This window comes from Panthera pardus, unplaced genomic scaffold, assembly GCF_024362965.1.
Source record: "Panthera pardus isolate Hobbes unplaced genomic scaffold, ASM2436296v1 HiC_scaffold_7, whole genome shotgun sequence".
NCBI lineage: Eukaryota > Metazoa > Chordata > Mammalia > Carnivora > Felidae > Panthera > Panthera pardus.
Window position 1 is genome coordinate 33,969,543 of NW_026527002.1, and position 26,055 is coordinate 33,995,597.

The following is a 26,055-nucleotide window of genomic DNA, read 5'->3' on the forward strand; positions in this document are numbered from 1 at the left end:
TATCTGGGCATCCCTTAGTCCAGTCTAGTTGATACATAAAATTAACCACCATAGTACTAGAAGTACTATATATAGTTCTAGTGTGTAGATAAGTGAGTGAAATCAGTTGTGTGAATGTCGGAGAGACAATGTATATTCAGGATGAGAGGACCTATATGTGCAAAACCCTTAAATGTCAGGAATAAATAGCAACATGGAGATAATATATGTGTGTATATATGTGTGTACATATGCATATACATATATGCACATTATGCACATATAATATACATATATGTAATACATATATGTGATATTTATGTGTATGTATAAATCACAAAGAGCTAGAATATTCATATGGTCCCTAGCCAGTCAATCATTCTCAGTTGTTTTCCAGGGTTGCCACATATGGCATCATAAATTGTGCTCTGCATACATAGACTATGTGACTGGAACTCCCTGGAGTTGTGTAGTGCACAGCCTGCACAGCCCTTTTTAGCAGAGTTAGCGTATCAAGAAAGCCCTCACACAGATAAGGAGAACACATAAATTGAGCATAAATTGAATGGAAGAGCAAAAGAAAAACAAGAATGGAGACATAAAATGGGATTCATACAAAAATGTAAACTTTGCTATAACAGTGCTTCAAACTTGACTTTAAGTCTTTTATACCATAAAAGTGGATTAATTTTTAGCTTTAGGACAGATAAAAATATCTCCTGAAGGGCTTAGTAGAGAGACCACTTGAAAATGGTGGACACCATCTTCATTTTCTTATGATAGATGCAAATACAAGTTTGTTAAACTGTGATACAGTCCTTAATAAGGCCGTGTCACTCCAAAGTCCAGTTCAGTAAGAATAATTCTGTAGCGGGGAAAGGGGCATGCAGATACCCTGCTTTCTCTTTGTTGTACCTACAATATCCAGAGAACAAATAATCCCTCTTAAACGTTGCCTTTCTCAGCTGGGCTTTTGATAAATAGTGTTTTTGTATGAGCTTGAGAGGCCAATCATGCAGGAGAATGTAAGGAATCATTGTATAAATTGAAAAGAAAAAAAAAAAAGAAATTAGAGATAAATTAGGAGTGTGTAAAAATAGTATACTCCATAATGAGCTGGATACTAAACGAAGTTCGGGGGCTATAAAGATGATTAACATCTGCCCATAAAATGTTTATAATCTAGAAGTGGGATAAGTATGAGTGAGGGTTGTCAGACTAGCAAATATTAATAATAATATTACTAGCTAATGTTTTTGAGTGCTTACTATGAGTCAGGTATTTTTCTAAGTTCTTTTTTTATGTATTAATGCATATAATGCTTTCCAATGTAATGGATAGTTATATATCATTATTAATCTGTTTTGACTGATGAAGAAATGAAATCTCAGCTGAGTACCTTCCTCAGAGTCACACAGCTCATAAGTTGTGGAGTTGGGATGCAAATCCAGACAGATTTCTTTTTTTTCCCCAATGTTTATGTATTTTGAGAGAGAGAGCGAGGGAGAGCACATGTGTGAGTGGGGGAGGGGCAGAGAATGAGGAGAGAGAGAGAATCCCAAGCAGACTCCACGCTGACAGTGAGCCAGAGCTTGATCCCATAGTGAGATCATGACCTGAGCCGAAATCAAGAGTTGGACACTTAACTAAGCCACCCAGGCATCCCCCACACAGATTTTTTTAAACAGATATATGCAATTCAAAATGACAAATGCTTTAAATGTAAAAAATGAGAATGATTCCTAAAATAAAAATATTTCTAGTTTAAGAGCATTTTTTCCCCATATATAATAATTTCATAGAATAGAAATAAAACTAACTCTGACTACTGTCAATGGAAAGAGTACCACATCCAATGCTGAGTAAGAGATTAAAATTTCAAATATCTGTTCTCATTAAGCAAATTTCCAAGTGGATTATATTTAAAGGGTAGGAGGTTAGATCACCCATGTACCCTTTTTCTGAGATACTCTTTTATCCTTTTCAGTGTCATTGGAAAACACTTTGTTGCTTGAACATTTTTATGACTTCACTAAAAATAAATTCTAACAAAACTTTTGTAGGTGAGCAAATATCAGAGGATGTTCTAGTATCACCTCTGCCCAGGCTGCTTGCTCTTTGTGGCTACTTTGATCTTCATAAAACTACTGCAAGGCAAACACATGTTAACCTAGAATTTTTTTTTTCTTTTGTAAAATACTTTGAGAAAAATCTGTATGTGTGGATTTTCATCAGAGTTAGAGAGTTTAGATTTCACAGATAGAAAACAGGTAGTCCCTTCTACCCCAGAAGGTGTTGATAATAGAGTTGAACTGGCCTCAGAGGAAGTGGATGAACAATGAAGAATCTAGGTAAAAATCCTAAGGACGTGGGGAGGAAAGAAAGAATAACATGTACATTTTATTCCACACCCTGTTTACTTTTATATCTGTTCAAGTGCCTAGGGTAATACTCTGCATTGATACCCTAACTCAAAAACACCCTATCAAACAAACTAGAAAGTAGCTTGTTTGAGGGTTTCTTTGAAGTCAAAATAGCTAACAATGACATATATTGATGACCATGTCAATCTGGTGAAGCACATTCTTACTTTTACTTCCTGACATAGAAACTTAGGTCCAGAATCAGTGAAGTGACTTATTCAAAAACAAATATTATGAGTTTCATTATTGAAACTCAAATGTAAGACTAGAGCTGACTTTAATCAAGAGACCTTTTCTTTATACATGAACTCTAGTGCTGCTAATGAAGTCTTCATTATTTTAATGACACATATTTTCCCATGGACATTAGGAAAAATAAAAGAAGCCAATCAGGCTGGCATTATAAGTTATGTGCCAAAGTCTGACTATCAGAATCTTTATTCTTTTCCTACTGTTCCAAATGGTGGTAAGGAACCTTGATTTTCATAGAATTAAAGACATGGGAAAAAGTTTCTTTAAGAGGCATCCTTATGATATTTGAATACATTTTTAAATAATGGTACTGATAATATAGTTGTTCACAGGAATATTGTGAAACTTACATGAGGTTTGCTTTTTGCTATAAGCAAAAAGGTATTACACAATAAAAAGAGATGCTCTACAAAAGGATATAATGAAAATTCAAATATGTATTTTAAAAAAAATTTTAATGCTTATTTATTTTTGAGAGAGAGAGAGCAGGAGAGGGGAAGAGAGAGAAGGAAACACAGAATCTGAAGCAGGCTCCAGGATCTGAGCTGTCAGCACAAAGCCAGACTCGGGGCTTGAACTCATGAGTCGTGAGATCATGACATGAGTCAAAGTCAGATGCTTGACCAACAGCCACCCAGGTGCCCCACAAATATGTATTTTTAACACAGGTTGTGTTTACAAGTTTGAGATAGGAAAAATATAGAAATGAAGAATTTTTTTCTCAAACAAGATTTCTTACCCTTGCTCATAAGTCTAATGTAACTAACTCTTTCTGTCTTTAGGACAGGGGTTGAGGGAGGGGGAAGGCATAACAGAATTATTCTCATGAAAAGTAAGAATATGGAATTAACATAGTCCAAAAGAACTAGGAGTCTCCCTTGGTATTCCCATTTAAAAAACTGAGTGTTCAGGGGCACCTGAGTGGCGCAGTCGGTTGTGTCCAACTTCAGCTCAGGTCATGATCTTGTGGTTTGTGAATTCGAGCCCCACATCAGGCTCTGTACTGATAGTGTGAAGCCTGCTTGGGATTCTCTCTCTCTCCCTCTCTCTCTGCCCCTCCCCCACTTGCATGCCATCTCTCCCTCTCAAAATAAATAAATAAATAGATTTAAAAACTGAGTGTTCAGCAGAAAGAGGCAAACATGGTTTACAGGGAAAAAAGAGGCTTAAAATTATTTTTCAAATTTTTTGGCTTTTTCACAATGATATAAATATCAAAAAGGAGTCCTCAGAATGGGTGATTTGACTAATAAAACTAGTGAAACATCAGAATTTACATATTTTAAATGAAAACCACACTATCTAAAATATATAAGAATGTATCAATGCCTAAATTCTACTCAATAACTCAATGATGGAAAAAGGATAGTGAAGAAAAAAAGAAATATGGAAGGTAAATAAATGACCATATTTATGAAAATAAATAGGTCCATAGAAAATTAATTCATTTAGAAAATATTTCTTATGGACCTATTATTTTCCAGGCACTATTTAGAGGAATGCAAATTAAAACAACCTATTAAAATGCCTAACCAATGAGAATAATAAAGTAATGTCAGGGATGCTAGGGAAAAATAGCTATACATTTCATGTTGAATTGTAAATTGATTCAATTTTTCTGGAAAATAATCTGCTCATATATTAGAAGAGTTATAGAAATGTTTCTATGTTTTGACCTAGTTATCTCACTTTTGGGAATAAACCTCAAAGAAATAGAAGCAAAGTAATTTTATAAAGATAAACATAGCAGTGCTATTCTTAATAATAAAAACTGACTAAAAGGGCACAAGGCTGAATATGCATATTTATGACAAAAATGGATGTGTATTAGTACATTTGCAAAGATAGATAATTACATTCACTTATTTATTGAATAACTATTTATTAGGTACTATGTGGGCCAGGCACTGCCCTAAAGGCTGGGAATTGAGTACAGAGCAAAACAAATGTGGTGTATACTATTATTCCTGGGATATCCCTATGCCTTTGTGCAATTTAGAAAAATGTAGCTTCTCTGGGAACATGAAGTCCTATGGGTGCAAAGCTTGGACAGAAAAATGCCCCCATTTGCAAAGTAACGGGTATCCATGCATGAGGAAGAGCACAATAGCAGGGATCATGAGTTGGGAGTGGACTATGGTCCCTCACTGGACACCCTGATGCAGAGCACAACAGGCATAGCCATGCATAGCAGTCCTGGTGCTTACAAGTCAGTGAGGAAGAAAGACATCAAAGAAATAAATGCACCAATGAGGACATAATTACAAAGATAACTTCTCAGAAGAGAGGAATATAGCCTGACCAGAGCATATAGCAAGGAGAACTGGAAGGTCTCTATTATGGAGAATCTAGGAAGTTTGGAAAGAAGTTGAGACTAAGTAAAGGAGGTGGGAAAAGTGTCCAGACAAAGGTAACAGGATGTGCATAAAACTCCCCATGGCTGTACAGCATGTGGCATATTCAGGGAACTGAAGTTTGAATTAAAGAGGGCCCAGGGGGTGGGGTGCAAGGTGAAGTAGAGAGGTGGGCAGGGGCTACGCTCTGTAGGACCTTGTAGGTCAGGGTAGAAATTTGTTCTTATTCCTAAATACAGTATAAAAGCACTAAATTGTTTTAATAAGAAGAGCAGGGGTATGATCATATCTGTGTTTCCAAAAGATCCCTCTGGCTGCAAAGTGGATGATGGATTGTAGAGGATGGAGGTATTGGAGTGAAAGATGCAGAGTAAGCCATTGCAGTTGTCCAGGAGAGGTGGAGGTCGTTGGACCAAGGTACCATCAGTGGAGATGGTAAAATGCAAATTATTGGAGACTTACTGAGGAGATGAGATCGATAGGTCTTGGAGGTACACTGGCCGTGTAGGGTGAGTAGAGGGAGGTGACAAGCATGCCCCCCTTTTTTTTCCAGTAAAATATTTTAAAGTTCACAATTTAGAGAGTTTAGTATTTGTTTCCTAGGGCTACTTTAACAAACTGCCACAAAACCAGTGACTTACCACAATAGAAATGCATTCTCTTACAATTCTGGAGGCCTGAAGTCCAAAATCAAGGTGTTGTCAAGGCTGGTCTCCCTCCAAAGACTCGAGGGAGGAATCCTTTCTTGCCTCTCAGCTTCTGGTAGTTCTAGGATTCCCTTGGTTGTGGCTGCATAACTCCAACTTCCGCCTCAGTCTTCAGATGGCCTTGCCCTCTTCCTCCTGTGTCTGTATGTCTTCTCCTCTTCTGTCTCATGTGAGGACACTTGTCATTGGACTTAGAGCCCATCCAGATAATTGAGAATGATCTTATATTGAGATCCTTAACTTAATTATATCTGCAAAGAGCCACCCCCCCCCCTTTTTTTTTCCAAGTAAGGTCACATTCATAGGTTCCAGGGTTTAGGGCATGGATGCATCTTTGTGTGGGCCACCATGCAACCCACTACAGGCATTATGTGAATAATCCTTTATGTATCCTACAGCAGGGACTACCAGGATTGACCTTTGTGCATGCATTATTGTCTGTATGTGCCATTTGAGGAGCACTGAAATGTTCTCTTTAAGTTCTCAAATAAACTAAAGTAATTGCCAAATCCAAGGGATACATTGGTCCTTGTGAAGCCTTTGTACTCCATAACGTCCTGTGTATACTTCATCATTGGATGCAATCCATACATTTTATCACCTGGTATTGGAATCTTTTATTGCCCTGTCTCATTGGTTTGTAAAGCTCTTCAGGGAAGCAATTTGTTTCTTGTTTGCCACTCTTGTTTACCATGCCATGCATGACCTTCTTTTAGGTACTTCACATTATGCTGTAGGGGGGTCCTAGGTGTAATTTTCTGTTGTTTTTAAACATCATAATTAATTAACTAAAAATTACTGAATACACCTAAAATTATTTTTTAATATTTCAGGATATCAATGAAAGTCAATAATTATTGTATAGTTTTTAAAATTCCAGTTTAATTGAGAAACAATTAACATGTATCACTGTATAAATTTAAGGCATACAGCATGATGATTTGATTTACATATATCATAAAATGATTACCACATTAGGTTTAACTAACATTCATCTGCTCATATAGGTTCAATAAAAAGAAACAAAGAAAAAAATGAAAAATTTTTCTTGTGATGGGAACTCTTAAGATTTACTCTCTTAACAACTTTCCTTCCTATCTATCATACAGCAGTGTCAACTATAGTCATCATTTTGTACATTACAACCCTAGTACCTATTTGTAACTGGAAGTTTGTACCTTTTGACCACCTTCTTCCAAATCCCCCTCCCCTCTGCTTCTGGTAATCACAGGTCTTTTCTTTTCTTTTCTTTCTTTTTTTCAATGTTTTATTTTTGAGAGAGAGAGAGAGAGAGAGGATGAATATGTTGGGGAGGGCCAGAGAGAGGGAGACAGAGGATCCAAAGCAGGCTCCATGCTGACAGCAGAGAGCCCAATGTGGGGCTCGAACTCATGAACCATGTGATCATGACCAGAGACCAAGTAGGACGCGTAATTGACTGAGCCACTCAGGCACCCTTCACAAGTCTTTTCTATGAATATTTTCTTTCTTTCCTTCTTTCTTTCTCTTACTGAGATCATACAGTATTTTTCTTTTTGTCTGACCTACTTTGCTTCACATAATGCCCACAGGGTCCAACCTTGTTGTTGCAAAGAGCAGAATTTCTTATGGCTGAATAACATTCATATATATACGAACAAAACTTCTTTATCGATTCATCCATTGATGGATACTTAGGTTATTTGCATGTCTTGGGTATGGTAAATAATGCTGCTATGAACATGGGGTTGCAGATATCTTTTTGAGTTAGTGTAGCTACATTTGTATCAGACAAAATATACTTTAAGCTAAAAATGGTAAGAAGAGACAAAGAAGGTCATTATATAATGATAAAGGGTTAAAGCATCAAAACATCATTGTGTTCCATAATTCCTGTAGGCCTTTTTAACTTTTTTCATTTTTTCATTTTCCTTTTTGCTTCTCTGACTTGGTAATTTCCAAAGTCCTATCCTACAGATCGTGAATTCTTCTGTTGTGGTTGGATCTACTTTTTTTTTTTTTTTTTTTTAATATATGAAATTTATTGTCAAATTGGTTTCCATACAACACCCAGTGCTCATCCCAAAAGGTGCCCTCCTCAATACCCATCACCCACCCTCCCCTCCCGCCCACCCCCCATCAACCCTCAGTTTGTTCTCAGTTTTTAACAGTCTCTTATGCTTTGGCTCTCTCCCACTCTAACTTCTTTTTTTTTTTTTTTTCCTTCCCCTCCCCCATGGGTTTCTGTTAAGTTTCTCAGGATCCACATAAGAGTGAAACCATATGGTATCTGTCTTTCTCTGTATGGCTTATTTCACTTAGCATCACACTCTCCAGTTCCATCCACGTTGCTACCAAAGGCCATATTTCATTCTTTCTCATTGCCACGTAGTATTCCATTGTGTATATAAACCACAATTTCTTTATCCATTCGTCAGTTGATGGACATTTAGGCTCTTTCCATAATTTGGCTATTGTTGAGAGTGCTGCTATAAACATTGGGGTACAAGTGCCCCTATGCATCAGTACTCCTGTATCCCTTGGATCTACTTTTGAAACCATTTTTGAATTCTTCAGTTCAATTGTTGCATTTTTCAACTCTTGTATATTTGTTTGCTTTTTTGTTTGATCATTCTGTTTCTTTACTGAACTTCTCATTTTGTTTACGCATTGTTTTCTGTCTGCCTGTGTTTCCTTGTAGTTCACTGAACTTCCTTAGGCGGATTATTCTGAATTCTTTGTCTAACAGCTCATGGATCTCTATTTCCTTAGGGTCAGTTGGTTTTATTAGTTTCCTTTGGTGGTGTCATATTTACCTGATTTTTCCTGATCCTTGATTTTTTATATTATTGTCTGCACATCTGAATAATTGGGCTCCACTTTCAGACTTCACAGGTTGGTTTGGCAGAGAGAGTTCTTCACCAACCAATTCAGTTTGGGTTTCTGGGTGTCTGCTGGTTATGTCCTTGGGCAAGTGAGTCATGTTATTACAGTCGATTTTTGTGTGATGCAACCGTTCAAACTGTAAGGATAGAGATGAGGGACTCTGCCATTGGCTGAGAACAGTTGGATACGACTCCTATCCAAGTGAGGCTGTAGGATGGGTTCCATGATTGCCTGGATTCTCTGTTCAGGCTTACTAGATGGTCTGGAGTAGGTACTATATTCAGTAGTAGGTGGGACTATAAATTAGCTTCTCTGATGTAGCAGGGCAGTGGGATGGGACCCAGTCGTTGTTTGTGTACCTGAATCAGACCAGAGTGTGTACTGAATTCCTTGGTTAGGTGAAGCCTCTGGTTTTTCTCTGTACAAGGGGGAAGTTGTAGGCTCTACTCTCTGTTCATGTGCTACTGTACATAGGGCAGTTGAATGGGCTATGGAGCTTCCTGTGTGCTCTGGTTAGGTTCCCTAATTGGACAGGCTGAAGGCTGTAGTCACCAATATCAGGGATGTGAGTTAGATTCCCTATCTGGGTACAGCAGGAAAAGCAGCTTTAGAAGCAGGTAGGGTTCATTGTTTGTTAACTCAAGCCAACCTGAACCCCAAATTCCCTGATCAAACAGGACCACTGGCTTTGCTTTGTCAACTGTCAGCAATACCTGTTCTCCCCGACTGAGTGACTTGAATATAGTTTCCAGGAGTTGTCTCCAGCCCTTAATGGTCAGATGGGGTCAGATGACACTCTCCACAGCAGCTGGGGCTATGTCTTAGCTCCCTTGCCTGAGTGGGAGGAGAAGGGACTGCTCTAAGCTACTCAAAATTTCCCAAACAGGTTCTGTACTTGAGGGGGGCTACCCTTAGCCTTGGCTAAGAATCAATCCCTCTGCCTGTGCATATCATGAGAATGCTCCATGCCTGGTACTGGCTTTTCTGCAGGCATTCAGTTCTGCCTGCCTGACTCTGCCTGCCACTGGCCCACACTGCTTCCAGGAGTTGTCACTAGCCCTTCTGGCCAGATGGGGCCAGAAGACTCTCCAGTGGGTGGGACTGTGATTAAGCTCCTTGCCTGGGCAAAGGCAAATGGGGCTCTAGGGTCTGCAACTTCCTTGTTTGGGGATCTGAATCAGACAGATCTGTACTTCATTGAGTTCCCTGGTCAGAATGCACTCCTGATTTGTTTCTGCAGAAGAGTAAACACCTGGTTGGGATTACTACTTGAGCATGGGAGGTATGAACTTAGTCTGCCAAGATCCACTTACTGGCTATTGCAAACCTCCCCCATCTTCTCCATCACAGTCAGATTCCTAGTGGTTGAGACCCACAGATTCTCACGGATTCTCCTGCAATCCCCATGTTGAAAGATCAGAGTATGGGCTCCCACAATGCTTGGGGGCTGGGGATGGTTGTCCTCCTTGGGTTCTCTTTTCACAATGGAGGAACTGGAGGCTCAGGGGAGACCACTTTGCTTGGTGCTATGCTAGCCTCAGGTAGGGGAAATGTGGTCACTGTGTAGTCATTTCTCTTACCCTTCTAATTCAGGCTCTTGGTCTCTGTGTTGCAGACTTACCCTTGTGTTCTAGGATTCTCTCAGTGATTTTTTTAATTTATTAAATTAAAAAAAAATATTTATTCATTTTTGAGAGACAGAGACAGACCATGAGCAGGGAAGGGCAGAGAGAGGGAGACACAGAATCCAAGGCAGGCTCCAGGCTCTGAGCAGTCAGCACAGAGCCCAACGTGGGGCTCGAACTCACAAACTGCAAGATCACGACCTGAGCCGAAGTTGGTCGCTCAACTGACTGAGCCACCCAAGCGCCCCAGTGAAGTTTTGTTTTTAAATAGTTGTTAGTTGTTCTTGTGAGGGGAAGCAAATCAGGAAGAACTTATGTTGCCATCTTGGTGATGTCATTGGCTTATTGAATTAAAAATTTTTTTTTAATGTTTATTTATTTTTGAAAGAGAGAAGAGAGACAGAGTGTGAGCAGGGGAGGGGCAGAGAGAGAGAGGGAGACAGAATCCAAAGAAGGCTCCAGACTCTGAGCTGTCAGCACAGAGCCTGATGTGAGGCTTGAACTCATGAACTGCAATATCATGACCTGAGCCCAAGTCGGATACTTTAACCAACTGAGCCAGCCAAGAGCCCCTGTATTTTTTTTTTAAGTTTGTTTATTTTGAGAGAGAGAGACAGAGGAGAGGGAGAGAGAGAGAGAGAGAGAGCAAGAGAGAGAGAGAGCGCATGCACATGGGGGAGGGGCAAAGAGAGAGGGAGACAGAGAATCCCAAGCAGGCTCCACGCTGTCAGCACAGAACCTGATGAGGGGCTTGATCCCACAAAACGTAAGATCATGACCTGAGCCCAAATTAAGAGTTGGACACTTAACCAACTGAGCCACCCAGGTGCCGCTGTATTATTTTTATGTAGTTGCTGATGACAAAGATGGAAAGTTCTAGTTCTTACATTTTAATAGCTTTATCTGTTGGGGAGATCCATATAGACAAATTAATTATAAATCAGTGGTAACTACTATATTAAAGCCATGAAAAACATACTATGGAAGCATAGAACAGGGGCCAACCAGCTGTTTTGGACGTGGTTAGAGATGGCTTCAGAAAGGTGACCCTTGAATTGAGTCTTGAAGAGTGAATGGGTATTTTTCAGAAGGCGGACATTACAAAGAGATATGAAACCAGTAGGGAATTCTACTGAAATCACAATAGCAATACCAATGGTAAAAGTCCAGATGTGTTTCAAGAATGGTGAGATATAGAGGGAGGAAAGGAAGTGGTTAAATACATTTGGTGAATAAGACTTGGCACTTAGTGTATATGTAAGGAAAACAATGGAGTCAGAACTACTACGAGACCATCCATTGGCAGACCCTAGGTCTCTCTATTAAAATTGGGGTGTCTTCACTCTTCAGATATTAATTGGAAGTGTGGCCTGCATTTTCTCCATGACAGGCTGTAAATCTATATTTTAGTCAGGGCTTTCCTCTTTTAGATTAATATATAATGTCCTTGAAAGCCCTCAATTCTTTTCTTTCTTATTTTTTTCCTCAGAAAAAAGAACCATCTTTAAATAGCTACATGATAGTGTTGGATGTAGCTCATTTTAACAAAGGTCACAGCATTTTTGAGTAGTAAACACGATTACCAGATCTTTTCAGTATATAGATGTTTGGCAGGCATGCCTCCATCACTGGAATAAATAACTAGAGTTCCAGGGGCATATGACAGCTGTGGGCCTGTGAAGCCTGTGGGTATCTGGAAAGAGCCAGATGCATCCTGTTTCTCCTCAACTATAGCCAAGAGGAGAATCAAGGCAAAAAAGCTCCCTTTTGCTTGAATTAACCAGACTATTGAACAAGTTTAGAGCTTGTCTGTTCTACTGGTTTCAAGTTGGCCTTAGAAACCAAATGGGTAATAGGAGCTGTATTTGAGAAGCTCCTGTCAAGAATCTAAGATTCTTTTCAATTGTAGCTCAGCAGCACCTGGATTCTATTCCTAGAGTATTTCCTCCTGTGATGATAATATCAGCAATTAACATACTTGTATTTATAAGATTTTATTCTTTAGGGAGTACTCAACCTTTGGGAGAGGTCAGCTAATTAATTTCTGCAGTGTTTCAGATTAGACTGCTGCATGTTTTATGACCCTGCAGATTACAGTGGTTATTAAGTCACTAAAATATTAAATCACTTTTGCAAGGATTCACAGTAAGGAAGAAATAGGAAACATGCAAAGAACTCAAATCCTGGATATTCTGAGAAGTATGTTCATCACTGCCCTAAAACAGGACCTTCACAGAAGTGTTCACTCTGTTTTAAGCAAGGAGAAAAAATAAAAAAAGAGAAGCCATATTATCAACAGAGAAATAACATACTTCAACATTCCAAGGTAACTCCACTTAACATGAAGTCATCTGAAATTATCCACATCTCTGGAACCCTGAATATGTAACTTCTTAGTAGGTATGAAATCAGAGTTTGGATGAACATCTTTCTTATGTAGTGTGGTGGGACGATCACTGGACCCTAAGCCATAAAGCTCAGTTTTGAATATTGTCCCTTTCACTACTTAGCTATGTTATCCTGGACAAGATAATTGACACCTTGCAACTGCCATTTTCTCAAGTCTGAAATTGATATATCATTACCTGCCTGACAGTGCACTCTTCTCTTCACCTTAAGAACCAGAATCCTAGTTTAAGACTCCATCATCTTTCACTTGAACCACCATAACTGACTTTCAATTGGTTTCCTCTATTTTATTCTTGCTCCTCTACTGTCACTCCTCCACATAGCTGTTGGAATGGTAATTTAAAATCAGATTTCAAACTGTATCATTCTTTTGCCTAAAATCCTCCACTGGTATCCATTTATATTCAGAATAAAATACAAATTACTTATCATTGCCTAAAAGATTGGTAAAATCTGGTTTTTGTTCACCTCCTTGGCCTACTCAAAACTGCTATCTTAGCCTGACACTTAAGTTTTCCAACAATTTGACAACTAACTCTCCCAACCTCTTCTTCCATCATTCATTTATTCACATATTCATTCAACACCACTGAGCATCTATTCTAGGTCAGGCACTCACTGACCTAGGTCCTGGGACTAAAGAGCTGAATGAGCTAGGTCTTTAGGGGAAGAAGGGATAAATAGAAATGTGAAAATCCTTATTTTACCAATGCTCTCAGAACAATAAAACCTTTGCCAAATTTGAGCAGGAACCTTAGTTATTTTATGACCTAAGATTTTTCTTTTATGACAGATGGTAAACTTCGATATTTATGATCTGTCTTTAAAATACCTGATTTCTCCAAACACTGCTCCAGCTTTCAGAGTAACCAGAACTTGAGCACCATCAGAGCCTCCAAGAACTTGGACTTCTCCTTGCTTGATGATATACATTTCCTTGCCAATTTCTCCCTGCATGCCAAATATAAACAGGAAATGGTAGTAATTTTATTCTTGACAAGTATGCCCCAAATTAAGAAACATAAACTCTTCTAGAGGAATAATTATAAATAAAGAAAGCAAGAAATATCAATGTAAAGTAATTGTCTTAAGACCTGAGGTAGTTATAGACATTGGTTCAACAGACATGAAAGGAAAATTATTAGGAAAGTTCTGGTTCCCAACATGTGAGCACTGTATGCCACCACTGGGCAGGTATCACTCAGCACACTGTTTTAGGAATGGATATGGGTAGAGTAAATAACGGGTTGTAAGCATAATCATCCTGACTTTGGTGACCACTGCTATGCTTTGAAGAAGGTGCTTGGTCTATCAAAAGAGCATGGGCTACAGCCATGCAAAAGTCAACTCTATTCTTCTGCCTATAGCACTGATGTCTGAGTTTAGTAATTGGAGCACAGGAGACCTTTAAGGTATTATTCTTGTTTCGCATTGAAAGGAAAGTGTTAATGCAACAGGTTGTTTTACTCAGTCTTGCTTATCTCTGAGGACTGTTGGAGCCAGGGCAATGACCCTTGTTCAAAGCACTGAGAACTAAACTCCTGCAATGTTCACATAGTTACTGGTTAATAGTTTTATTCTCTATTTCTGGGGCAGTGTGGCAGGATGTACTAGGCTTTCAGCACTGTTTAATGTAAGCACAAAGATTTATGATGTATATTTGGTATCTAGTTTGGAGTGTGAACCATGGCTAGTCATGTAGCTACGTGACCAGCCCCATTTAAGAACTTCTGACCCCAAGACTCTGATGGGTGTTCCAGTGGAGACATTTTGTTCTTGTCTCTCTAGGTCCACAGCTGAGGAGAAAGTACTCTTATGACCATTTCAGAAGTAGGACTTAGGAAACCTGCACCTGATTTTTCTGGTCTTTGCCTATGTATAAATTCCCCTTCCTGTTCCTGCACTGTATTCTTTGCTGTAATAGATCTTAAGCCATGAATATAACTTTATGTTGAATCATGCAAATCACCAAACTAATGGGTGGTTATGGGATCCTTGGTACATCTCTTCTAACTCCAAAATGCAAAAAGAATAAATATGTTTTACATGAGATCTAAATTGCAATTGGGTCAAGAAAAGCTGTTCTATTCTAAATAAGCCAGTTTGCCTATTACCAGGCAAACTATTTGGATAATAGCACCTATAAGTCTTAGTGAATTGGGTCTTGATCATGCTGAGCTATAGAATAATAGCATGAAAACAACAAATTTACTTACTTGGTTCAGGAAGGGACTGGGTTATTTGAATTCATTAAATATTCTTGTTGCCATATTTTCAAAAAATTAGGATACATTAAAATTAACTCAGGATTAAACAATGTTGATTATAGTTCATGCTCTGTGATGGCTGAGACAATGTTTACTTTGTTCCAGTGCTGAGCATAGGGCTTATGATATGAGCACTCATTTATGAATGAGGGAAATATAGTTTAACCATTTTCTAGGGAGTTTTGAAGTCTTTTAATACCAAGAGTTTTTGTATTACAATCATTAGGTAGAATTTAAAGTTTTCAGATTCTGTCTCTCAGTTAATATCTGTGACACTGAAATTCTCGTTTTATCTCCCCATTATTTTTATGAGGAAGGTAGAGTAAGCACTATTATTTCCACTGTACAGAAAGAAAAATAAAGGCACAGATTGGCCCACTTGACTAGCCAAAGTTCCATGACAGTAATTAGAAGCAAAAGGAAGCCTAGAACATGGATCTCCTAACTGAGCAATGCAAGAAATATTTTTAAATTTTGCATTGTGTGGAATATTAAGCATGTATTTATTCTCAAACATAGATCAAAGAAGAAATTACAATACAGATGGATCTTATTACAGTTATTTCCATAATATCAATGCTAATAACAACATGTTGCATTTGCATAGTACTTTTAAAAACCATAATATCTGATACTTACATTGCTCCTTATTTTAATACCTATATTTGTTATATCAGAACATACTACTTTGTAATTGCAAAGCATTTTCATCGATAGTAACTCATTCAATTCTTGCAAAAATCTCAGTGAGGTTAAAGATATTTACAAATTGATAGTAGAAGCTTGAAAAGTTAAGTGTCTTGAGCAAATTTACAAGGCTGGCCAATAATAGCATTAGAACTAGCAGCACCTAAGTCACCTGACCGTAGAATATATACAGTTAGATCATTGATAAATCCAGTATCAACACCAATCTCTTACAAACCAATAAAATAGCTATAAATTATTTTTTAAAAAGGAAAAGTGTCTGCATATTACTATTCCACAAAATACTCTAGGAAGTAATGATTATGATGGGGTCATATTCCTTATTCTTTGCATGAAGTAATTCTCAAGGAACTGGAATGATTTTTCAAAGGCAGTTATTACAACTGACTGGAGGTAGAAGTACATAATGGGCACTTAAATATAGCTCAGCACTTTTAATTATTTTTTAATGATCATTTCAATAATTTTCCAAGGAGATCTGGCATAATCAACGAACCAAAACTTCCACGATTTCTTGCATATTTCTAGACTAATTTAAGCTTTTCGTGCAAGTTTAATTAGCATTCAAATGAAGTAGACTTTCCTCAGAGAACAAGGTCTGACAGCATGTGCAAAATAAGATCAAACCAAGCTTTTGTGGTTGGTTTATGTGCTAATTTGGAGGAAGTGTAGAAATGCAAGAGCTTCATGTAGAGTAAGGTAACCCTTAGTGAGAGAGCACTTCAAATTTTCAGAGTTCCTGTGTAGAAGAATATATCCAAGGCTATTAGAGACATTCTGACACTCAAATTAATTCTTACAATTAATTCTGGGAAAATTCCCAAATAATCTTTGAAACAGTTCAAGCTACCCACTCAATATGTTTAGGAGTCATCTTGAGGATTAGTCAGGTCAACAAACTTAGTCCCAAACCCTGACATTTCTTCAATTGTTAAGGCAACTGACAATAGAATGAGTTTTTTTCCTTCCTGTTTCCTACAATGATGTGTGAAAATGATAAGCAAAAACAAAGCTGAATTCAACAACTTTTCATCTCTGTCAATATCTACTATGATTAAATCCTCCTCTCTTAAAAACAAAAACAAAGAAATGTGGCAGGTAGTCTCATTTCTGTCTTCTCGTTTCTGCTATTTCCCCTATTTATTCCTTTCTTTCCCTCATTTGTGTTCACTGATCTGTTTTTATTATTGAGTGATGAATGTATGTGAGGAAGGAATTAGAAATGAGAAAGCTGTATCTACTCTGCATTTCACAGTTTGTTAAGCAAATTTGCACTGCTTAGGGGCATGGGTACTAAAGTTTCTATGAGTTATCTCAATTTCCAGTCCCTGGTGCTATTGGAACAAATTGAAAGGCCATTTTGGTGCATTAAGGCCATGTCATTCCAAATGTACCACTGCCCTAAAGGGGTCCTTAAACTGAGCTGTGGTTTGTATTTCCCATTTCAATAAAAATGATTTCATATCACCAGAGTGCCTACTTTTAACTTGGACTAATTTGTGTGGGATTGCATATTCTTGGTTTCTATTATATCACAATATCAATATCTATATCTATATTTCTATACATAGATACACACACACACACACACACACACACATATATACACCACATCTTTATCCATTCATTAGTCGATGGACATGTGGGCTCACTGGCTATTGTTGATAATGCTACTATAACACAGGGGTGCATGTGCCTTTTTTGAATCAGTATTTTTTATCCTTTGGGTAAATACCTGATAGTGTAATTGTTGGATTTTAGGGTAGTTCTATTTCAAACTTTTTGAGGAACCTCCATACTGTTTTTCCCCAGTGGCTGTACCAGTTGGCTTTCCCACCAACAGTGGAAGAGGGCTCCCCTTTCTCTACATCCTTGCCAACATCTTTTGTTTCCTGAGTTGTTAATTTTAGCCATTCTGACAGGTGTGAGGTGGTATCTCATTGAAGTTTTGATTTGTATTTCCCTGATGATGAGTGATGTTGAACATCTGTTTTTGTGTCTGTTGGCCATCTGTATGTCTTCTTTGGAAAAATGTCTATTCATGTCTTTTGCCCATTTCTTAACTGGATTATTTATTTTTTGGGTGTTGAGTTTGATAAGTTCTTTATAGATTTTTGATACCAACCCTTTATCAGATATGTCATTTGCAAATATCTTCTCCCATTCTATAGGCTGCCTTTTAGTTTTGTGGATTGCTTTCTTCACTGTGCTGTTATTTATCTTGACGAAATCCCAATGGTTCATTTTGGCTTTCTTTTCTTGCCTCCATTTATGTGTCTAGTAAGAAGTTGCTATAGCTGATGACAAAGAGGTTGCTACCTGTGTTGTCCTTTAGGATTTTGATGGTTTCCTGCCTCACATGTAAGTCTTTTATCCATTTTGAGTTTATTTTTGTGTATGGTGTAAGAAATTGGTCTAGTTTCAGTCTTCTGTATATTGCTGTCCAATTTTCCCAACACTATTTGTTGAAGAGACTGTCTTTTTTTCATTGGATATTCTTTCCTGTTTTGTAAAATACTAGTTGACCATGTAGTTGAGGGTACATTTCTGGGTTTTCTATTCTGTTCCATGGATTTATGTGTTTTTGTGCCAGTACCATACTGTCTTGATGACTACAGTTTTGTAACATAGCCTGAAGTCTGAACTTGTGATGCCTTCAGCTTTGTTTTTCAAAATTGCTTTGGCTGTTCAGGGTCTTTTGTGGTTCCATACAAATTTTAGGATTGTTTGTTCTAGCTCTGTGAGAAATGCTGGTGGTATTTGTACAGGGATTGCATTAAATATGTAGATTGCTTTGGGTAGTATCGATATTTTAACAACATTTGTTCTTCTGACCCATGATCATGGAATGTTTTTCCATTTCTTTGTGTCATCTTCAATTTCTTTTATAAGTGTTCTCTAATTTTCAGAGTACATATCTTTTACCTCTTTGGTGAGGTTTATTTCTAGGTAACTTATGGTTTTTGTGTAGTTGTAAATGGGGTTGATGGCTTGATTTCTCTTTCTGCTTCTTCATTATTGGTGTATAGAAAAGCAACAGATTTCTGTATATTGGTTTTGTATCCTGCGACTTTTCTGAATTCGTGTATTGGTTCTAGCAATTTTTTGGTGGAGTTTTTTTGGGTTTTCCACATGGAGTATCATATCATCTGTGAATAGTGAAAGTGTGATTTCTTCCTTGCTGATGTGGACGCATTTTATTTCCATTTGTTATCGATTGCTGAAGCTAGGACTTCCAGCACTATGTTTAACAACAGTGGTAAGAGTGGATATCCTTGTCTTGTTCCTGACAGTAGAGGAAAAGCTCTCAGTTTTTCCATTGACGATGATATTAGCTATAGGTCTTTCATATATAACCTTTATGATCTTGAGGTATGTTCCCTGTAACCCTATTTGGTGGAGGGTTTCTATCAAGAATGATGCTGTATTTTGTCAAATGCTTTTTCTGTATCTATTGAGAGAATCATATGGTTCTTATCCTTTTTTAAAAAATTATTATTAGTGTTGTATATCACATTGATCTATTTGCAATGTTCAACCACACCTGCAGCCCAGGAGCAAATCACACTTGGTTGTGGTGAATAGTTAATTCCTCTAAGGTACTGTTGGATTCAATTTGCTAGTATCTTGTTGACAATTTTTGCATCATCATGGATCAATAAAATTTATTGATTTATCATCATGGATGCAAAAGGAGAAAGGAAATTCTCCTTTTTAGTGGGGACTTTGGTTTTGGAATGAAGGTAATGTTGGCTTTGTAGAATGAGTTTGGGAGTTTTCATTCATTTCTATTTTCTTGAGAAGAATAGGTATTAAATTTGAGAAGTTTGAGAATAATAGGTATTAAATCTTTAAATGTTTGGTAGAATTCCCTTGGGAAGCCATCTGGCTTTGGATTTTTGTTTGTTGGGAGATTTTTGAGTACTGATTTTTGAGTACAATTTCTTTGCTGGTTGTTGATCTGTTCACATTTTCTATTTCTCCCTATTTCAGTTTTGGTAATTTGTATGTTTCTAGGAATTTATCAATTTATTCCAGATTACCCAAATTATTGGCATATGATTTTTCATGATAATCTCTTGTAACTGTTTGTATTTCTGTGGTGTTGGTTGTGATCTCTCCTTTTTCATTTGTGATTTTATTTATTTCGGTCTTTTTTCTTTTTGATAAGTCTGGCTAGGGGTTTATCAATTTTAATAATTCTTTCAAAGAACCAGCTCTTAATTTCATTGATCTGTTCCACTGTTTTTTTGTTTGCCGGTTTGTTTCTATATCATTTATTTCTGCTCTAACCTTTATTATTTCCCTTCTGCTGGCGTTAGGCTTTATTTGGTGTTCCTTTTCTGTCTCCTTTAGGTGTAAGGTTAGGTTGTGTATTTGAGATATTTCTTGGTTTTGAGGTAGGCCTATATTGCAATATACTTCTCTCTTAGCTGTGCCTTTGCTCCATCCTGAAGGTTTTAGATTGTCATGTTTTCATTTTCAGCTGCTTCCATGTATTTTTTATTTCTTCTTTAGTTTCCCGGTTAACCCATTCATTCTTTAGTAGGATGTTCTTTAACCTCCATGTATTTGTGGTCTTTCCAAATTTTTCTTGTGATTGCCTTCTAGTTTCAGTGTTGTGGTCTGAAAATATGCATGGTATGATCCTGATATTTTTGTACTTTCTGAGGCCTGATTTGTGACCCAGTATGTGATCTATTCTGGAGAATGTTCCATGTGCACACAAGAAGAATGTGTATTCTGCTGCTTTAGTATTCTGAATATATCTGCTAAATCCATCTGGTCCAGTGTGTCATTCAAATCCATTGTTCCTTGTTGATTTTCTGCTTAGATGTTCTGTCCATTGCTGTAAGTGCGGGTGTTAAAGTCCCCCACTATTATTGTATTATTTTCAATAAGTTTCTTTATGTTTGTTATTTATTGATTGATTTATTTTGGTTCTTTCCAGTAGGGGGCATAAATATTTACAATTGTTATGTCTTCTTGTTGGATTGTCCCCTTTTTTATGGTATAGTGCCATTCTTCATCTCTTGTTACAATCTTTGTCTTAATGTCTAATTCACTCCATATAATTATTGATAAATATGAATGTAACCTGTAAAGTCATTATTTCTGGAGATTTTATCTGTTCTTTTCTAGTTTTTGTAGCTTTTGTTTTTTCCCATTCAAAGAGTCCCCTTTAATATTTCTTGCAGGGCTGGTTTAGTGGTCATGAACTCCTTTAGTTTTTGTCTAGGAAACTCTTTATCTCTCCTTCTATTTTGAATGACAGCCTTGCTGGATAAAGTATTCTTGGCTGCATATTTTTCCCAATCAGCATGTTGAATATATCATGTCGCTCTCTTCTGGCCCGCCAGGTTTCTGTGAAGAGATCTAGTGTGGACCTGATCTGTCTTCCCTCGTAGGTTTGGAATTTCTATTCCCTTATTGCTCTCAGGATTCTTTCCTTATCTCTGTATTTTGCAAATTTTACTATGATATATCTTGGTGTTGGTCAACTTTTGTTGATTTTGATGGGAGTTCTCTGGGCCTCCTGGATTTGAATGTCTATTTCTTTCCCCATATTAGGGAATTTTTCAGCTATAATTTGCTCAAATAAACCTTTCTGCCCCCCTTCCCTCTCTTCTTTTACTGGGACTCCTATGGTGAGAATGTTACTATGCTTAATGAAGTTGCTGAGTTCTCTAAGACTACATTTATGATCTAATATTTTTCTTTCCCTCTTCTTTTCAGGTACGTTATTTTCCATAATTTTACAGAAATCACTTATTCATTCCTCTACTTCTTCCATCCTTGTCATTACCTCCAGTCAGTTTTGCATCTTGGTTATAACATTTTTCCTTTTGACCTGATTAGTTTTTAGGTCTTTTATCTCTGCAGTAAGGGTCTCTCTGGTTTATTGTATCCTTTTCTCAAGCCCAGCTAGTATCCTTATGATTGCTGTTTAAATTCTTGTTCAGGCATATTACTTATTATGTCTATTTTGATTAGCTCCCTGGCTTTGACTCTTTTTGTTCCTTCTTTCGGGATGAATTCCTCCATCTTGGCATTTTGTCTACATCTCCATGTTTTGTGTATTAGAAAAGCCTTTTTCTGGTCCTATTTCCACTAGAGCTGAAGCTGTGCAGCACTGTATGATCAACAGAGCTAGTGCATGCATGGAGGAGGATAATGGGGGGTGGAGGTTGTGTTTTCTTTGCTGTTGTTCCTTCCTTGACTGATTAAAAAAGCCACCTGCATTTGGCTCAGGTCATGATTTCATGGTTGATGAGTTCAAGCCCTGAGTCCAGCTTCTCATTGACAGTGGAGAGACTGCTGAGATTCTCTCTCTTCCTCTCTCTGTCCCTCCCTCGCTTGCTCTGTCTCTCTATAAAAATAAGTAAATAAACTTAAAAACAAAGGAGTTGCAGAGCACAGGGAGACAGAGCTTGGTGTAAGAGGCTCAAGCCTCTGTTGTGTGCTCTGTGATGATGGGAGGTGTGAAAAATGGCATCAGCCCACTCTTTTCCCCAGAGAGCAGAGTTTGTGCCCATTGCTCCTCAGACAACCCTCACAGAAGAGTGAACAATCTCCCTTCTTGAGTCTGAGGCTTCTGTCTGATCCCTGTCTTCATCCTGTCTGTGTCTGTGCCTTCTGCCTGCCTGGTAGTGCAATGCTCCTGTGTTTTATCTCAGGTGCGTGGCTGAGCTTCAAAACACCATTTTAGGGACCCAGTGCAGCATGGGCCTGCACTGATCCCCTGGGGGATGGTCTCACCATGCTTTGGCTGGTGCAGTTTGTCCCAGAAAAGCAGTCGCATGACTGTGCAGGGGTTTGGATTTTATGGTAAAGTATAAAACTGGCATCCGGGTTAGCTGTCAACAGAGGAGTCTCTGCTTGTATGCTAATGAATGGAGTAACTCAACGGCACCCACCAGCTCTTTTGTCCCCTGAGAGGCAGTACTGCCTGTCCCAAATGCATTCCAGGGAGGGGAACTGTCTATTCCAGTGTGACCCAGGGGATCCTCAGAGCACACTGTCCACTCCCAGGACTCTTCTCTCCTTGTCCACAGGAGCACCACTACACCTGCCAGGCTTGACCCTAGCAGTGGTGCAGATTTCTAAAACTTTAGACTTTCAGGTCTGCTGCTTTTAAAAACTTGTGATAATCAGCCTAGTCAGTGGTTTTGGGGAAGTTTTTTTTTTCTGTACAATCCCGTGTGCTGCTTTCTCTCTCTCTCTCTCTCTCTCTCTCTCTCTCTCTCCCTCTCTCCTCTCTCTGTGATCAGGGCTGTTTTCCCTCTGCACATCTGCAATTGTTTTCTCTTCCAAATCACATCACTGCACCTCCTACCTTCCACGATGTGGCCTCTTTTCTCTCTCTAGTTGTGCAGTTTGTTCTCAGTCCTCAGATCAATTTCCTCGGTGTTCAGAATGATTTGTAATTAAGTAGCTGTGTTTGAGGGATGAGGCAGGCATAAGGTCCTCCTACTGCTCTGCCATCTTAACTCCTCCACTGAAGTGAGCACATTTCACCGTTATACATTTGATTTTATTTCACTTGTTCATTGTTTATATCTTCCATCAGGCCAGTGATTCTCAACTTTGGCTGCATTTTAGAATCATCTGGGAGCTTTTAAAAATACTGATATGTGGGTTCCATTCTGATACACTGAATTGTTTGGTATAGAGCCCAGACTTCTAATTTCAGTAAATTCTGTATATACTGAATTGAAAAGCCCTGCACTAGACTGTAAGTCCCTGGAGAACAAGAACCATCTTTCTTGCTGTTGATTATACCCAGTACTCAGCATGGTGCCTGGCTCATAGTGCTAAAAAACAGTTTTTGAGTTTTTTGAATAAATGATACTAATGTGTTCTAACTTTTGACTTATTGTAGTTTTCTGCACTTCCTTGGTAGAGAGGTTTTTTCTTTCTGCCTTAGCTCATGATAATTCTTTCCTTTATCTGGAATGCTTATTTCTTCTTTCTCTTGGTTTATGTAAATTCATTTTTTAAGGAATTGGCTTAAATACCATCTTCTCCAGGAAATGTTGTCAGTATCAGTATCCTAGTGGGACCAGTGTCCCTACTCTGTGTCCTATAACACTTTGTGCTTATGTCTACTATAGCACTTAATAAATTATTTTAGAATGACATAAATGCTTCTCACTCTCACTTGCTTGTGAACTGTCCAGGGTTTTGGATCATTTTTCATTTCTTTAAACTGCTCATCCTTCTCTACTTTTTATATTTATTATTTATTTCACCACTGATTTAGTCTCTCAAGATATAAAATCCAAAGCCAGCATTCCTTCTCTTCTCCCTTAAGTTAGAAATCAGGGACGTGCAAAAATGTTCACTGTAGAGTTATTTATAACAGCAAACATTTGAAAGTTGATTAGAATATATTCATAGAGTATAATATTATGTAGCTTTAAAAATGAGGTTGTAGAAGATTACTGAATAGTAAATAAAATGTTCATATGATATACAATTACATGACAAAACATAAATGCAGCATGATGTCAATTAAAGAAGATCTTTAACATAAAAGCCATTTATGAAAAGTCCACAGCTAACATCATCCTCAATGGGGAAAAACTGAGAGCTTTTTCCCTGAGATCAGGAACACGACAGGGATGCCCACTCTCACCGCTGTTGTTTAACATAGTGCTGGAAGTTCTAGCATCAGCAATCAGACAAAAAAAGGAAATCAAAGGCATCAAAATTGGCAAAGATGAAGTCAAGCTTTCGCTTTTTGCAGATGACATGATATTATACATGGAAAATCTGATAGACTCCACCAAAAGTCTGCTAGAACTGATACATGAATTCAGCAAAGTCGCAGGATACAAAATCAATGTACAGAAATCAGTTGCATTCTTATACACTAACAATGAAGCAACAGAAAGACAAATAAAGAAACTGATCCCATTCACAATTGCACCAAGAAGCATAAAATACCTAGGAATAAATCTAACCAAAGATGTAAAAGATCTGTATGCTGAAAACTATAGAAAGCTTATGAAGGTAATTGAAGAAGATATAAAGAAATGGAAAGACATTCCCTGCTCATGGATTGGAAGAATAAATATTGTCAAAATGTCAACACTACCCAAAGCTATCTACACATTCGATGCAATCCCAATCAAAATTGCACCAGCATTCTTCTCGAAACTAGAACAAGCAATCCTAAAATTCATATGGAACCACAAAAGGCCCCGAATAGCCAAAGTAATTTTGAAGAAGAAGACCAAAGCAGGAGGCATCACAATCCCAGACTTTAGCCTCTACTACAAAGCTGTAATCATCAAGACAGCATGGTATTGGCACAAAACAGACACATAGACCAATGGAATAAAATAGAAACCCCAGAACTAGACCCACAAACGTATGGCCAACTGATCTTTGACAAAGCAGGAAAGAACATCCAATGGAAAAAAGACAGTCTCTTTAACAAATGGTGCTGGGAGAACTGGACAGCAACATGCAGAAGGTTGAAACTAGACCACTTTCTCACACCATTCACAAAAATAAATTCAAAATGGATAAAGGACCTGAATGTGAGACAGGAAACCATCAAAACCTTAGAGGAGAAAGCAGGAAAAGACCTCTCTGACCTTAGCCGTAGCAATCTCTTACTGGACACATCCCCAAAGGCAAGGGAATTAAAAGCAAAAATGAATTACTGGGACCTTATGAAGATAAAAAGCTTCTGCACAGCAAAGGAAACAATGAACAAAACTAAAAGGCAGCCAACGGAATGGGAAAAGATATTTGCAAATGACATATCGGACAAAGGGCTAGTATCCAAAATCTATAAAGAGCTCACCAAACTCCACACCCGAAAAACAAATAACCCAGTGAAGAAATGGGCAGAAAACATGAATAGACACTTCTCTAAAGAAGACATCCGGATGGCCAACAGGCACATGAAAAGATGTTCAATGTCGCTCCTTATCAGGGAAATACAAATCAAAACCACACTCAGATATCACCTCATGCCAGTCAGAGTGGCCAAAATGAACAAATCAGGAGACCATAGATGCTGGAAAGGATGTGGAGAAACGGGAACCCTCTTGCACTGTTGGTGGGAATGCAAATTGGTGCAGCCGCTCTGGAAAGCAGTGTGGAGGTTCCTCAGAAAATTAAAAATAGACCTACCCTATGACCGAGCAATAGCACTGCTAGGAATTTACCCAAGGGATACAGGAGTACTGATGCATAGGGGCACTTGTACCCCAATGTTTATAGCAGCACTCTCAACAATAGCCAAATTATGGAAAGAGCCTAAATGTCCATCAACTGATGAATGGATAAAGAAATTGTGGTTTATATACACAATGGAATACTACGTGGCAATGAGAAAGAATGAAATATGGCCCTTTGTAGCAACGTGGATGGAACTGGAGAGTGTGATGCTAAGTGAAATAAGCCATACAGAGAAAGACAGATACCATATGGTTTCACTCTTATGTGGA

At 38.0% G+C, this 26,055-nt stretch overlaps 1 protein-coding gene across 3 annotated transcripts in view; it reads right to left on the bottom strand.

The window, feature by feature from the left end:
• CNGB3 (cyclic nucleotide gated channel subunit beta 3) overlaps positions 1–26,055 on the bottom strand; it is a 157,252-nt gene that overhangs the window by 14,131 nt on the left and 117,066 nt on the right. For all 3 annotated transcript variants that reach the window (XM_019453407.2, XM_019453408.2, XM_019453409.1), the window contains one exon: positions 13,447–13,565. In XM_019453407.2, coding sequence (XP_019308952.2) covers positions 13,447–13,565 — 119 coding nt within the window. The remainder of the gene's footprint in view (positions 1–13,446; positions 13,566–26,055) is intronic.